General features: G+C 39.7%; 1 protein-coding gene across 3 annotated transcripts in view; it reads right to left on the reverse strand.

Annotated features, from left to right (window-relative positions):
* LOC127654393 (discoidin domain-containing receptor 2-like) overlaps positions 1-14650 on the reverse strand; it is a 64236-nt gene that overhangs the window by 42234 nt on the left and 7352 nt on the right. For all 3 annotated transcript variants that reach the window (XM_052141545.1, XM_052141546.1, XM_052141544.1), the window contains exon 2: positions 1828-1935. In XM_052141545.1, the coding sequence (XP_051997505.1) occupies positions 1828-1933 (106 nt within the window). In that variant the 5' untranslated portion in view covers positions 1934-1935. The remainder of the gene's footprint in view (positions 1-1827; positions 1936-14650) is intronic.

Raw genomic sequence — 14650 nt, forward strand, 5'->3', positions numbered from 1 at the left:
GACATCACACTTTCCTCCCCACAAACCACCCATGCTAGCGAGAAAGAGCTAGAGTTGAAAGACAGAGATAAAAGAGAAGGCTTCATGAAATCCAGAATGGAATATGGGCAACGTCTAGTCCTTATTCAGACCCAGTTCTCATGCTGTTGCTCCACTTCAGATAACTATTGAGTTGAACTACAGAGCTGCTTTGAGTTACAAACCCACTAGTTGCAACTTGTAGCATACATACTGACCTTCGTAAAATAAATCAAAAAATAAATATCCTGAACAATAAAATCTGAGACAGTTACCATAGGCTGGCTGTTAGTTGTGGCACAACAACAACTGATTTCCATAGTGACCCATCTCATATACTTTCAAATATGGTTTTGAAATTAGAAAAAGGGATAAGGTTTGGCTAGTTAGCATGGCCCAGTGAACCACTGTTGGTGGATGACATAACTACACCATTCTGCTGCCAAAAATAATCTTTCTCCATTAAAGGAATAGTCCACAGAAAAAAAGTTATCTCATTATTTACTCCTGCTCATTCCATCCCACTGATCCCAGATGTGTATGACTGACTTTCTTCTGCAGAATACAAATGAAGAATATTAGAAGAATATCTCAGCTCTGTAGATCCATACAATGCAATTGAATGATGTCCAAAACTTTTAAGTGCCAAAAAGCACATAAAGGCAGCATTAAAGTCATCCATAAGACTCTAGTGAAACAATCAAATGGGTTTTGGCTGATAACAGGCCAAAATATATTTCCCTTTTCACACTAAATCTTGTCATCAGCTGTCTCCTTGGTGATCATGATTTTAAGCTCAATTACACTTTCTAGAGCCATCTAGCGCTCTTCGCATGATGGCTAACCGACTGGGCCAATGGGGCCAGTGCCCAGGATCCCTTGACAACCAGGGGACCCTTGACCCGGGGGTGCCCTGGGCTTTAAGGGTGCACAATCTAGTTTGGTGAACCCCCGCTCAACAACTTTTGGGTGGAGGGGGGCCCTTGGAATTGGCCCCAGGGCCTTCGTAAGTCATAATCCGTCCCTGCATGTGTCAAGCATTACAAAGTGTAATCAAGCTTGAACTCACGATTGTGCCTAGACACTGCAATTGCAAGATTTACAGTGAAAAAGGAGTTACATTTTGGTCTGTTCTTGCACAAAACCCATTAGATCACTTCTGAATACATGGATTAAACCACTATTGAGCCACTATTGAGTTGTATGGATTAATTTTATGCTGCCTTTACGTGCATAGTTTCATAGCTTCAAAGTTATGGTCACCATTCACATGAATTGTATGGACGTATAGAGCTGAAATATTCTTCTAAAAATCTTTGTTTTTGTTCAGCAGAAGAAAGAAAGTCATACACATCTGGGATGGCATAAGGGTGTGAAAATGATGAGGGTGTGAAAATTATGAGAGAATTTTCATTTTTGTTTGGAAGTAGCCACTTATTCTGATTAAAACCACAACAGATAAACCACAAGTATTTCATTATATAGTAGTATCCCTGCTGAAATACCAGTTTAACCAGCTTGCAAATCCCATGCTGGTCTATACTGGTTTATGTTGGTTAGTGCTGGTTTGGTGCTGGTCTTGCTATTACATAACTTATGCAGGTGAGCAGCTATGCGGTTTGTATTTTCAGCAGGGATGCTTTATCAGTGACCAATTGTTTTGAAGGGCTCTTAAAGCATGGAAGTACATTTTACTACAAAGTAGTAGTCCTGCATTTGTTACAGCTTGAGTAATTGTGTTGTATCACAATTATTCTTTAAATCAATGTTATTTTTATCTCATTTTTATCAAAGAAACAATGTATATACCTGGATTTACTTGAGACTTGACAGCTTCTATTAAGTAAAGGAGGATAAGGAGCGGAAAGACCATCTTCCAAAGCTGCTTCATCTCAGATGGAGACAGGACGTTCATACCTAAAGAATGAGACACAGAATTAGGGAGAAAAAACCGTAAGCCTTTATTTTAACAAGGATACCTAGGAATTCCTCTAAACTTTGAGACAAAAGCATATTCCAGCACCCCTGGAGCATGCAGGACTTCAGCAGACTCAAGGGCATACTGGCAGGGGTAAAACTATAATAAACTCCAAGTTAAGTTTTGAGCTAACAGTCTTCCAGTCACAATATTCACACATTGTTTTTGCAAAATTATGATTTTTTTGCATGAGCTAAATTCGCAACTTGGATGGAAACATAGCTGGGCTTTACAGCACATGCTCATTCTTCCCAAATTACACCTACCACCCCACCTTAAAAATAAGTGTCTTCAAAATGCAAGAAGCTAATAATCTCATTTTCATCTCATATTCCACATATTTGCTAGTGTGAGAACTGCTTTTCAATGGCTGGTCTTCATTCTTTAGTTAAATTTTCAAGTTTAATGAGAAAACAAATTTAATGGGGAAACACAACAGGTTGTTTTTAAAGGTTTTTATTGAGAGCATGGTTTTAATTTGGTCAATAAAGATGCAATAATTGCCTGCAGAGGATAATGGAATTTCCATATGTTCATTATACTGACATGTGAACAGTAGAACAAACTGTGGGGAAAACTTCACAAGACATTGTGGTTAGAGCTGGATAAAAATGTCTCTTAGTTCAAAGAGAAAATGAACGCTCTCTGGATTTACTTCAAGGAATGACCATCAACAGAGCTGTTTGTGAAAGTCTGCTTTGTTCATTTCATTTTGAGCAAACACACAGTTACAAACAATAAAATTAGCTAACAAAATAAGTTCCTTCAATCCTAACATTTGCTTACATTCATTCATGTACAAATCCATTGGCTTGTGTAACAAAAACAAAAACAGGTACACTGCAAAAATCATATTCTAATCATCTTTTTCTGGTTTTCCATTGAACAATCTTATGTAAAAAGTATATGCAATACATTTAACATCCATAAAAAAATGATGCATTCAACTGAGAAACAAAAATGGCTTTAAAAAAATATTGAAACTATAAAAGTGTATTTCATTGTATGTTCCATTGTCATTGCATTTATATATTTTTTGCTAAATTTGACCAAATTCACAAATTTATCTTGTTTTATGTTTATTTTTATATATCATTTTTATACTGGAAAACAAGACAAATACACTGACTGCAGTGTAATATGACGTTTTGTTCAAATGTTGCAGAACTGCACTGTATCTACATTTTGAGATCCACAAAAATACATTTAATTGTAAATACAAACCAAAAAACATTGCATCGCTTTGCGTGTTTAAAAATGCATGGGAAATATTAGCAATGAGCACTTTGACAAAAAAAAGTGTCTGACTGTGAGTCATGAGACATTACCTCAGAAAGTGTGTTAGTGCCAGTAAGAATGGCCTGTCCAGTCAAAATGTCACTCCCTCCACCACCAATTAGACTGTGAGCTACAGTAGAAAAACTGTCTGATTATTACACAACATACTATATGTTGGACTATGGACTATGTGTCTGACATAGTCCATAGTAATTCCAAGCTGTGAGCACTGTCATTGAAACGGACTGCAGCGGAAGTTGTTTTACGCTACTAAGCGAAGCTGCCGCTCTGCGAACGCAGAAGTGTGATGAAGGCCTATATAGCACGCAAGTCTCATGGACCACACTATGGTTCTTTTTTCATTCTGAAATGTGACAGTTTCAGTCCCCATTCACTTTCATTATATTGAAAAGAGTGGCCAGGATATTCTACAAAAATTCTCCTTTTGTGTTCACAAAAGAAAAAGAGTCATATAGGTTTGTAACAACATGAGGGTAAGTAATGACATGAGATTTACTTTTTTATTTTTGGGTGAACTGTTAAATTTGTATGTTTTCAGTGACCATGATAACCTTCACTGGGCACTAGAATCAATCCTATTTTGAACTAAACAATACATTGCACAATTATATAAGTCCAGCTTCAAGACTTTAAAGCTGGAACAAAAGTAACTTTGGATCTCTGCTGGATGCTTTGAGAAGCCAGGAAAAGTTTTAATCACCAGCCAAATAAAACTGTCCTCACAGCACTAGAATTGGAGTGTCCTCTATTTGAACATGGAGAGATCAGGCATTTTTCTGCCTCTTCTGTCTCATTTAAGGTTGTGCTGTTGAAAAGAGAATTTAAGACCACCAAAAGGCTTCACAGACTCAAAATACAACACACTCTTTGAACATTCACAATGGAAATAATATACGATAATACAATTTAACGTGCCTTTAGCATAATGATTAAACTCATGGACTGACTAAGCTTTTGTAATTTATGGATGTTACAGAGTGGCCACAAAAAGGGCCACACTTCAGTCAAAGTTAAAATGTATGAATTTCATTGCATTAGTTAACAAAATATTTAGTCTGTAAACAAATTATTCAAGACCTTTTCAGAACTAACTTGACTTTTCTCTGTTTAGCAAAGATTTTAAATCAACTAGTCCCAAGGTAATTTTGGGATGTAAGAAGTCAGTTTATTTTGCTGTGTAATGCAATGGAATTCATCCATATTATATTTGAGTATTTATTATATCAGAAGCTAAAGGTTTGGTGCAATAAGCAAGAACAAACTCTTGACTAATTTGGCTTTGAAAGCTATGAGAACTCTTCTTCCCTTTTTATGGTGTCTCTGAGATCAGTCTGGTCTCTTATAATTGTGCTTTTAACTCTCCAGGGACAACCCTGTTTGGTGAACACGTGTGACTCTGCAAAACCTATGTGTGAACTCCCAAGCAGAGTGTGAACCACATATGGGAAAGAGCAGTCATTGCCTGGGTTACAAGGACCCTCAATTACTCTCTGCAGTGCATACTGGGGTTACAGCGCGGTCGGGAGATGATTCTTTGGTGTGTTATTCAGCATTTCGCAAATTCACATTCCTAAGTTCACATTCCAAACACTTTTTAAAACTGTATTACAGTCTGTTTCAGAAAGATCTTTTGAGAGATCATCAGTTAACACAAGCAAGTGAGGGATACAAACAGTGAAACGTCCCAGCGCTGTTGTATAAAAATTAGCACACTTGGAACGCTGCTCATCCAATCAAATTAGAGGACAAATGGAGTTTAGAATTACACCAATGGAATTCCATGTTTTGACTCAATATACAGAAATCAAGAGAGAATTTATTACACTCAGAGGCATTTCAAATGGTCCCTCAAGTATTGCCATATTGCACAGACACATGCGGTTGCTTCTGTTATTCTGTTTTTGACCCTAATGCTAAAACATTCTAGACAGAGAGTGAACAAAGTACATTTTCTAGGTCACAGTGAGACTAGTAAACTAGGAAATACTGGACTGTTGCCTTTGATGCATCCATATGTTCTCCACACATTTACAGGATAATGTATTACTAAAGAGGGTGTTGTGTTCAAAATTGGTACCAGCTCTGTGAGGCCATTCATGGTGATCACACTGAGTGATTTTGCAAGGAGATAGATGAAAATGATTGAAGGGGACACAGGCAAATGGGGCACATCAGGGAAAGTAGTAAAAGATCTTATCTCTATGAAGCTGTCACAGCCTAATCAAATAAATTGAGAAGACAAAGTATAGGACTTCCATAATATGGATGTGTTTGTTGTTGTTTTTTTATGTTGGGCATATTCACTAGATTTGCGCTACTTTAGCGCATGACATTTTAGCACAAACCATTACAGTATGTCCTATTCATAATAAACCACCAGCAATGTCAAATGTAAATCAAGTCAACGTTTTGGTGGCACATGCAAAAATTTGCTTTAGGGATGTATTGCTTTAAAAGCGTGCAGCCACAAACATGCCTCCTTTCTATGTAAGTTATGTATTATAAAAAGAATGTACTATAGATTGTGCCTTATTTACAAAACTCACGTTATTAAACCAATCAGGTCAGAGTTTCTGGAAATATTTGTGCCTCAAACACAAGTCATTTACATGTTTGCAGTAGTTTATTTTACACATACAGACTGATTCTACAAAGTCAATCTGTTTTGCTTCAAGTCACATAGGTGGCAAGAGCTCTAAATGGGTGATAAAAAACTACAAATTTGTAGTTTGTTTTGCAATGCCAAAAAAAATTACTGGGATGCAAACTCATAAGGGGTGAAAAAGTTAATATCTTTTAAAAGAATAAGCTAAAAGCATCAGTTCCAACTATTTTAGTGATTCAAGTTTATTCAAGTTTACAATTGAGTAGAATTAGCTGCAAAATAAAGAGTATTTTGGTGAGGCTTGCTTCTGTTTCACAAATTTGATCAATTTTATTAACTGAATAGTTCAGTGACCCCTTCTGGAAATGTCACTACGTGGTGACAAATGAACGTCTTATGTGCTATGAGTGAGTCAGTGAATCATTTTGAGTCATTCAATCTACCAAGAGACTTTATAGTGTTTAAGCATTAAAAGAACAAAGCAGATCTACAGTCTTCCTTCAGTCTGAGCACTATTTCTCAACCAAAAAGACAGCAGTAATAGTGAGTTTCAATAACATCCTTACCTTCTCCTTTATTAAAACTTGCATGGTAACAAATCTACTGACATCAGTATAATATTTAAGAATTATAAACACAAAGCAGATCTACAATATAATTTTCCTACAGTAGCCTATTTAAACTGCTGAGCATGGCTTTTATCAGAAAAGACCACAATAATAGAAATATAATAATAATTATGAGTTTGAATAATGTTCTTTCGTCATTGTAAAGCGCATTTCACATGAGTTGAGTCGAGGCGTCAACGCTTCGTTCAACGCCAGCGTCAAGCGCCGCATCGCCCTCCACATCACAAGAGTTGCAGAAAGCGTCACAGAGGGGCAATTTTATGAGTTTGCCATGTAAAAAAGCAGGAGATGTACACAATAAACTTTTAAAACATGTATTTGGAAGAGAGAAAAAATGCTTGCAGTTGCTTTGATAGCAGAAAGTAATAAAAGGACTTGTTTATGTTTAGATTTAAGCGTTTTCTTGGTGAATTTAAATTAGTTCAATAACTGTGGTCTCTGATATTCGGAAACGATAAGGTCATATTTAATTAAAATAAATTATTAGACATTAATGTCTCTTCACAAATTTAGACAGTTTTTAAATATTTGTTGTAGCTTAGTACTCTCAAAGACATTATTGGTGAAGCAAAAACATGTGTGTGAAAAACACTTTGGTGTAAAGTGGCATCACTTCATAGACTTCGATGTATTCTGTGCGAGTCACAGACCCTTAACGCGTATAAATATCAGTCACTTTTGCACATTAATCATTGCTCTTCACAATCACAAAAGATTATGACCAATTATGGTTTCAAAACCTGAAATCCCTGAAATGATTATTATAATTTTTTCATTCATTTATTTATTTTGTGGAATTTTATACATTTCCATGGAACACATGACAATCATTCACAGTGGTTGGGAAACACAGTTTTAGACATACAGTAGAAAGTAAACATCTTGATTACTGTCGTAACCTCAGTTCCCTGATGGAGGGAACGTGACGTTGTGTCGATAAGTGACACTAGGGGGTCACTCTTGGGAGCCCAGTCCACCTTCAGATCCTTGAGAAAAGGCCAATGAGAAGTTGGCGAATTGGCGAGTTGAATTTGCATGTCACTCCCCCGACATACGGGTATAAAAGGGAGACTGGGATGCGGATTCAGTCAGGAGCCTAGACAAGTTCCCGGACATTACGGCGGTAATGTTCAGCCTGTGCCAAGAGGGACACAGCATCTTGTCCCCTCCATCAGGGAATGGAGGTTACGATAGTAACCGAGACATTCCCCTTCTGTCACTCACTTAGACGTTGTGTCGAATAGTGACACTAGGGGTCCCTATAGGAAATGCCTCAAAGGCTGAACGGTCACGTGAACTGCCAATGCAGGTATGGGCAAGCTACTATGAGCGTAAGAACAGATGCATTCGGGCTGCACGGAGCTTCCCAAGATGGTCCAAAACGTCGGGTGCTTCCCCATAACCCTGAGGAAAGGCGCAAGGCGACGGGAGAGTTGCGACATGGGACAGGAGCGTAAAATACCTTGGTGGATTATGTATGCCACCGTCGACATGTTATCCGTCCGTACCAACACATACTTGCCATGAATCAATGACCGTAGCCTCTGCAGGGTGAGCAATACTGCCAGCAACTCGAGGCAGTTGATATACCAAGGCAGGTGAGGTCCTGTCCAGGAGCCAGCAGCTGTGTGCCCATTGCACACGACGCCCCAGCCGGTCTTCTCCGTTGTAACCACGACGTACCTGGACACTTGCTGTATGGGGACTCCTGCCTGCAAGAATGCAAGGTCGGTCCAAGGACTGAAAAAGTGGTGAGCAGTTGACGTTAGAGCCACGATGTGTGCAGTGGTGCCATGCGTGCCTCAGGACTCGGGTCTGGAGCCACTGCTGTAGCGGTCTCATATGCATCAACTCGAGCGGTGTGACCACCGCTGAGGATGACATATGCCCCAGGAACTTCTGAAAATATTTCTGTGGGACCTTTGCTGCTTGGATAAGTTCAGGAAGTCCAGCACCGACTGCGCTCGCTCATTCGTGAAGCGCACTATCGTTGTCAGCGAGTCTAACTACATGCCGAGAAAAGAGATGCTCTGAACCGGGGAGAGCTTGCTCTTTTCCCAGTTGACCTGATGCCCTAGACGGCTGAGGTGGGTGAGCACCAGGTCCCTGTGTGTGCACAGTAAATCTCGAGAGTGTGCTAGAATCAGCCAGTCATCAAGGTAGTTCAGTATGCGGATGCCCACTTCCCTTAACGGGCAAGGGCTGCCTCTGCGGCCTTCGCGAAGATGCGAGGGGACAGGGACAAGCCGAAGGGGAGGGTGAGGATACTGCTCCTTATTTTTGACAATGTGGGTTCCGCAGCCCAAGTGGGGTGCGGTGAACAGAAAAGGAAACAGAGGATTTACATCCTGGCCCTCCATCGGGGGAAGGAGTGGTCTATCTACCAGCTCTGAGATTTCCACAGACATCTCTAACCTCACATCGCCCATCTCAGGGGCGCGTAGGAGCCCTCTTTGGGGTCTTAACAGACTACCGAGAAGTGGGGGGGCGTCCCTCTCTTGCGGAGGGGGGCTATACGCCAGGGTAAGAGCTGGGCTTGGGTTGGGGTGGGCCTCTGGTTGGGTTTGGGTTGCCACAGGGAGATGCCCTCGGCGAACAGACGGGGTGCGGACTCTTGAGCAAGATGTGTTGAATCGCCTCTGTCTGCTGTTTCACCGGCGAGAAATGCTGGGCAAACTCCTCAACAGTGTCGCTGAAGAGGCCGACCTGGGAAATTGGGGTGTTTAGGAAGCGTGCCTTGTCCGAGTCCCTCATCTCAACCAGGTTCAGCCACAGGTGGCACTCCTGGACCACAAGCGTGGACATCATCTGCCCAAGTGCACACGCGGTGACCTTAGTCGCATGGAGGGTGCGGTCAGTGGCCGAGCGCAGTTCTTGTAACACCCCAGGATCAGAACTACCCTCATCTAGCTCTTTCAGAGCCTTGGCCTGATGGACCTGGAGAAGGGCCATGGCGTGAAGGGTGGAAGCGGCCTTTCCAGCAGTGCTGTAGGCTTTTGTCGTCAGTCACGATATCACTCTGCAAGGGTAGTGCCGGGCGACTCTGCCAGGTGGTAGCACGCAGAGGGCACAGGTGTTCAGTGATTGCTTTGTCCAACTGAGGTATCGTGGCATAACCCACATCGAGGGTAGTGAGAGCAGACGAGACGAAGGATCATGTTCGGGCTGTAAAAGGTGGAAGGAAAGCCACGACCGCAACATTGCCATGGTCATGTTCTCGCAGTGAATGCTTGCTCAATGTGCTTATTGCTCAGGCACGTGAGGCAGTGATTGTCAGAGGTGGAGAGGTAACGACCGTATCCAGGAACTGCACAGAGACGGAAAGGCAACTTTAAAAAGATGCGTCTTTAAAAAGACTTTCAACTTCACTGTGCCTTGCTCTAATAGAGAAAACACACTCTTTTAAAGGCATTTGCTCTTTAAAAGCACTGTCGAAACGAAGAGTGGAGAGAGAACCGCTGGAATGCGCCTTATATCCAACAGCAGAATGCTCTTGAAGAGTCAGGTGAATGGGAAACGGCAGTGGTATTCAGCTGGCTGTAATACGACCGCTCGGCTCCGAAGAAAAAGTCTGACGGAATCCGCACCCCGATCTCCCTTTTATATCTGTATGACGGGGAGAGTGGCATGCAAATTCAACTCGCCAATTCGCCAACTTCTCATTGGCCTTTTCTCAAAGATCTGAAGGTGGATTGGGCTCCCAAGAGTGACCCCTAGTGTCACTTATCGACACAAAGTCACGTTCCCTCCATCAGGGAACTGAGGTTACGACAGTAATCGAGATGTTTACTTTCTACTGTATGTCTAAAACTGTGTTTCCCAACCACTGTGAGAGCAACCCCTAGTGTCACTATTCGACACAACGTCGAAGTGAGTGAAAGAAGGGGAGCAAGATATCCCCACATACTGTATATGTCAAACATATATATGTCAAACATTGTGTTAATATTTGACAGTTAAAACATTGCCTACCTTAGAAACATGTTTGATCAGTGGTTAAACATGTTCAGATGTTCCCTCGTACCTGAGTGAACTTTCCAAAATAAAATGAAATATACAGAAAATCACAGTATTACAGTTCTTGTATAGTGACAGGGCAGAAAGTCTTGGATAAGCAGGAGAAGAGAGGACACCAGCTGAATTTTCTTCCCAAAAATTCTGAAATATTATGTATTTTTTTGTACTTTGTAATTCTAGTGAAAAATAGTTGGAAGATAAAAAGTAATGAGCTTCCACCCAGCAGAATGCATTTCATTCCTAGACTATCTTAGGTAGATTTCTGCCAATTTTCCTGATTTATCGTTGCACGCAAACACATTTACCTGCATTCTTATCAGCTTATCCAATGTGCACAAGTGCTGTGTGCATGCCTGTTTACATTTTGATGCCTAAAGCAGAGAATAGCCCAATGATTTAAAATCGAATGTAAACACGATTTTCTTATGTTTTTGTATTTTTGGAATAAGCTGATTTTTGGTAGTTATCAGCGCATTGGTGTGCATGTAAATGCACTCCTTCACTTTTCACATTACATTTCAGTCAGACAGCTTTTTCTTGTTTAAGTCACCAGTTCTTGGCCACTTTAAGCTGCAATATGTCCCAGACCTTCAGCCATAGTCAAAGGTCTGGCTATGCAAGACTAATCATCAGGTAATAGGCAGCTGTAGGCGCCATCAATCAATGGGACATCATGCAAAATACAAAATTGGCCATTTAAACAGGATGTTACTTAGGAACAGTGCATCCGGAGCATAAAGTCTTTGGCTACTTTAGTTGATAATGTGTTTTTCAGACTGACCATTTCCCATTTTGATGAGTAATGAAGTGTTTTCTGTGTGACGCTTAAGCTTACAGTCTACCAATTCTATCAAATACATTCAAAATGTCCAGCAGTTTCTCGAAAGTCAGATTTATACGTTCGCACTCCACAGCCAACTCATCTTTCTCAAAATATCAAGAGGAATTTTAAGTTCTGTTCAAACTGGGATCAATTAATTCTCTAAAATGTCAAGATGCATCTAGATGTATGTTTGGAAACTGAAAGAAATGAAGAATGGCTGTCCCCTTAGATAATGCCTGTTAAACTTCATGAAGTTATCATAAACTTGAAGCAGAGAACAACTGTCTAATTTTCAATATACTCTCTTACATGTTTCTCCTCAGGGGAGTTCATGATGAAAAAAGGCCAAATACCTCTAATTTGTAACACTAAGGTGCCATAAAGACCACCAGCTCTTCAAGTGAGCTGGTTATTTGAGGTTAAATTGAATATTTAATCTTCAAAACAAGACTGGTCAATCAGCAAAACCAGCAATCAGCAAACCATTTGTAGCTGCAACCCTAACTTCATATGAAAAGATAAAACCCCACAGGGTCAATGAATCTAAGACAAACCTTCTAAAAATGTATAAAGGAGTGGTTGAAAGCAGATCAGGCACCTAAATATCTGTTTAAACTATACCTGGTTTCGAGTTTCATGGTGAGAATTTACCATTCCCAGGAAAGTTATTTTCCCACTCTAACACGGGCTAGAAGTTTTGTACATTTTTTCAGAAAATAAATAATCCCCCAAAAAATCATACTAAAAAAAATATTTTTGTATCTTATTTTTACAGTATTTGTGTAGAAACAAACATTAATTTCAAGGAACCTCTCATTGAACATCACACCTCACAGCACAGAGGGCCAATAGTGCACAAGAAGGCCGTGGCCCTCGTGAGACCTCTAAGTGTAAATATAGTAGAATTTAGCTGATTCCAAACCACAATGCCGGCTCTTCAGTACAACCTGGCAAAAAGAGTCAATTACTCATAACACTGCCTCTTCTAGGCGCTACCGTCAACATGATTCGCATGCAATAAGTGAAGAAGGATAAAGTAAACCAAGGCCTTGCACATAGAGCCTGGTTACCTCATAAACATCATGAGGCCCACATAAGGAAGGAGGAAATAAAAGTCAAAAATAGTGTCAGTGATTTTGCAATGAGGACAAAGTGTGCTCTTTGAATTCAAATGTATAGTGGGACTCATAGCTTGGTATCACAGCAAGAATGCAACTTAAAACTTTGTTTTTACAGATAAATTCAGCTTTGGGATGAATGGTGTATTTTGTAGGTGAGGATTTTCTTAATGTGCAGAGAAAACCACACCAACCTAGAGTAAATAACACTTTAATTGCTAAAGCCATTTTCACCTGTGCCACATTAAAATACCTGAGTCATGAAGAAATGATTAATGGTCAGAAACAACCAAGATTTTTTTTTTTACAATATACCATAATTTTATGGCTTGTGATGGCTTGATGGCTTGCAAATGTTCAATTTACGATCTAAACACCTAAACTGCCTCACTTCAATAGCATCAGACACCATTATACACAATGTTACTCTAAACTGCTTGTTTCCTCAAATACGCTAAGAAAACTTCATTTAGATTTTTCTCAATTACTGCACACACAAAAAACACTAGAGGTTGACCGATCTTGGATTTTGCTGATATCGATAACAGAGGTGGTGGAAATGAATGGGCTGATAGTTTTTAAAATCCATTTATAAAATGTTAAATAAAATGACAGGCACAGACACAGAGGGTATAGGAATGAATAAAATCCCAATAATAACCAGAAACACCGAAGATTTGGTGCAGAATGTGGGACTTTTAACTGTAAACAAGCCCAAAACAAACAAGGGGCTCTTATTTGTATAATGACAGACACTTGGCTTCATTAAAACACTCTGTTTTAAAATATTCACCAAATTAAGCTTTTTATATATTCACCAAAGTATGAATTGTACATTTCACCAGATTTCATATATTTTTTTATTACATTGTATTACTTTTGTATACTTTACTGTACCTACAGTATTTAATATTTATACTGCTTATCATTCTAGAACCTCTTTCAAATTATACGTTATTAGCACTTTTTATTTTGTACACTTTGTTACCTATTTAATATTGTCACTACTTATTTTTTATATTCACTATTTTTAATCACTATTCCTTACTCTAGACCCTATCCAGTCACTTAATATAGAATATAAGATAAACGCAATCTAATGACAGCTTCTCTATCTGTCATATAGATTGGAGGATATAGATAGGTCATACATTATCTAAAGGCTTCAATTAAACTCATCGCACATCAGTGTCAAAATCTGGTTTTAATTTGTGGTCCTTTAAGCAAGGGCTTTCAAAGATCTGTGATAGTCACTTAACCAACTAACCAGAAAATTACAGTGAAGGGCTCTTCAAACGGCACCTTCCAAGACAACTGTAGGCACTTTTGGTTTTGCACTCATTGCTTTTTCCTTTTACTGCTCATTGCAAATGACTGTCAAGATTTTTATCATATACTTACAAGGATAGTTCACCCAAAAATCATTCACTCTCTCTTATGCTGTTCCAAACCCATAAGACTTTTTTATGGGTTTGGCTCAGTCATGGTTAGCGATCACACTAGATGTGTACTGTGCCTGAGCCAACTGAACCATGCCCGAGCCCACCTCTTCACCGGGCATGGTACAAAGTGATCAAACTAGTCAAACAAACTGGACTTTGGAGGTCAAACGTGCTCGGGCACGGTACAGATTGCCTAGTGTGAGTACACCCAAAGTCACCACTCTTTTTCATTGTAAAGATGCAATGAAAGCGAATAGTGGCAAGACTAATATCTTCTTTTGTGTAAAACAGAAGAAAGAAAGGTTGGTTTGGAGCAACATGGGGTTGAGTAAATGAGAATTGTCATTTTAGGGTGAACTATCCTTTTAAAAGAATTTGCAGTGGAAACCATCTGTTACCTATGTGAAGCAGGGATGCATTGCTCTGCCCTACACAGATTGGAGATCACTCAGTTTTCTTCGTTTTTAAAGCATTTGTTCTATTCTGGTTGGCTTAGCAAAAGATAAGTGTCTGTTTAGATTAAATGGCAATCACTGCCTCCAAGCATTCCTAAATCACAAGAGCTCTTCTCCTTGTTATAGTGGCTCATTGGAACGTAACACTCAAGCTAGCACAACTGGAACAGTGCATTTTATTTGGCATACTACGTACAACTGGAGTTAATGTCTTTTACTCGCCAGGCTGACATTCACATGCCTGCAAATTTAGGCATGAAGAGAAC

Source organism: Xyrauchen texanus, chromosome 13 (assembly GCF_025860055.1).
Source record: "Xyrauchen texanus isolate HMW12.3.18 chromosome 13, RBS_HiC_50CHRs, whole genome shotgun sequence".
Taxonomy (NCBI): domain Eukaryota; kingdom Metazoa; phylum Chordata; class Actinopteri; order Cypriniformes; family Catostomidae; genus Xyrauchen; species Xyrauchen texanus.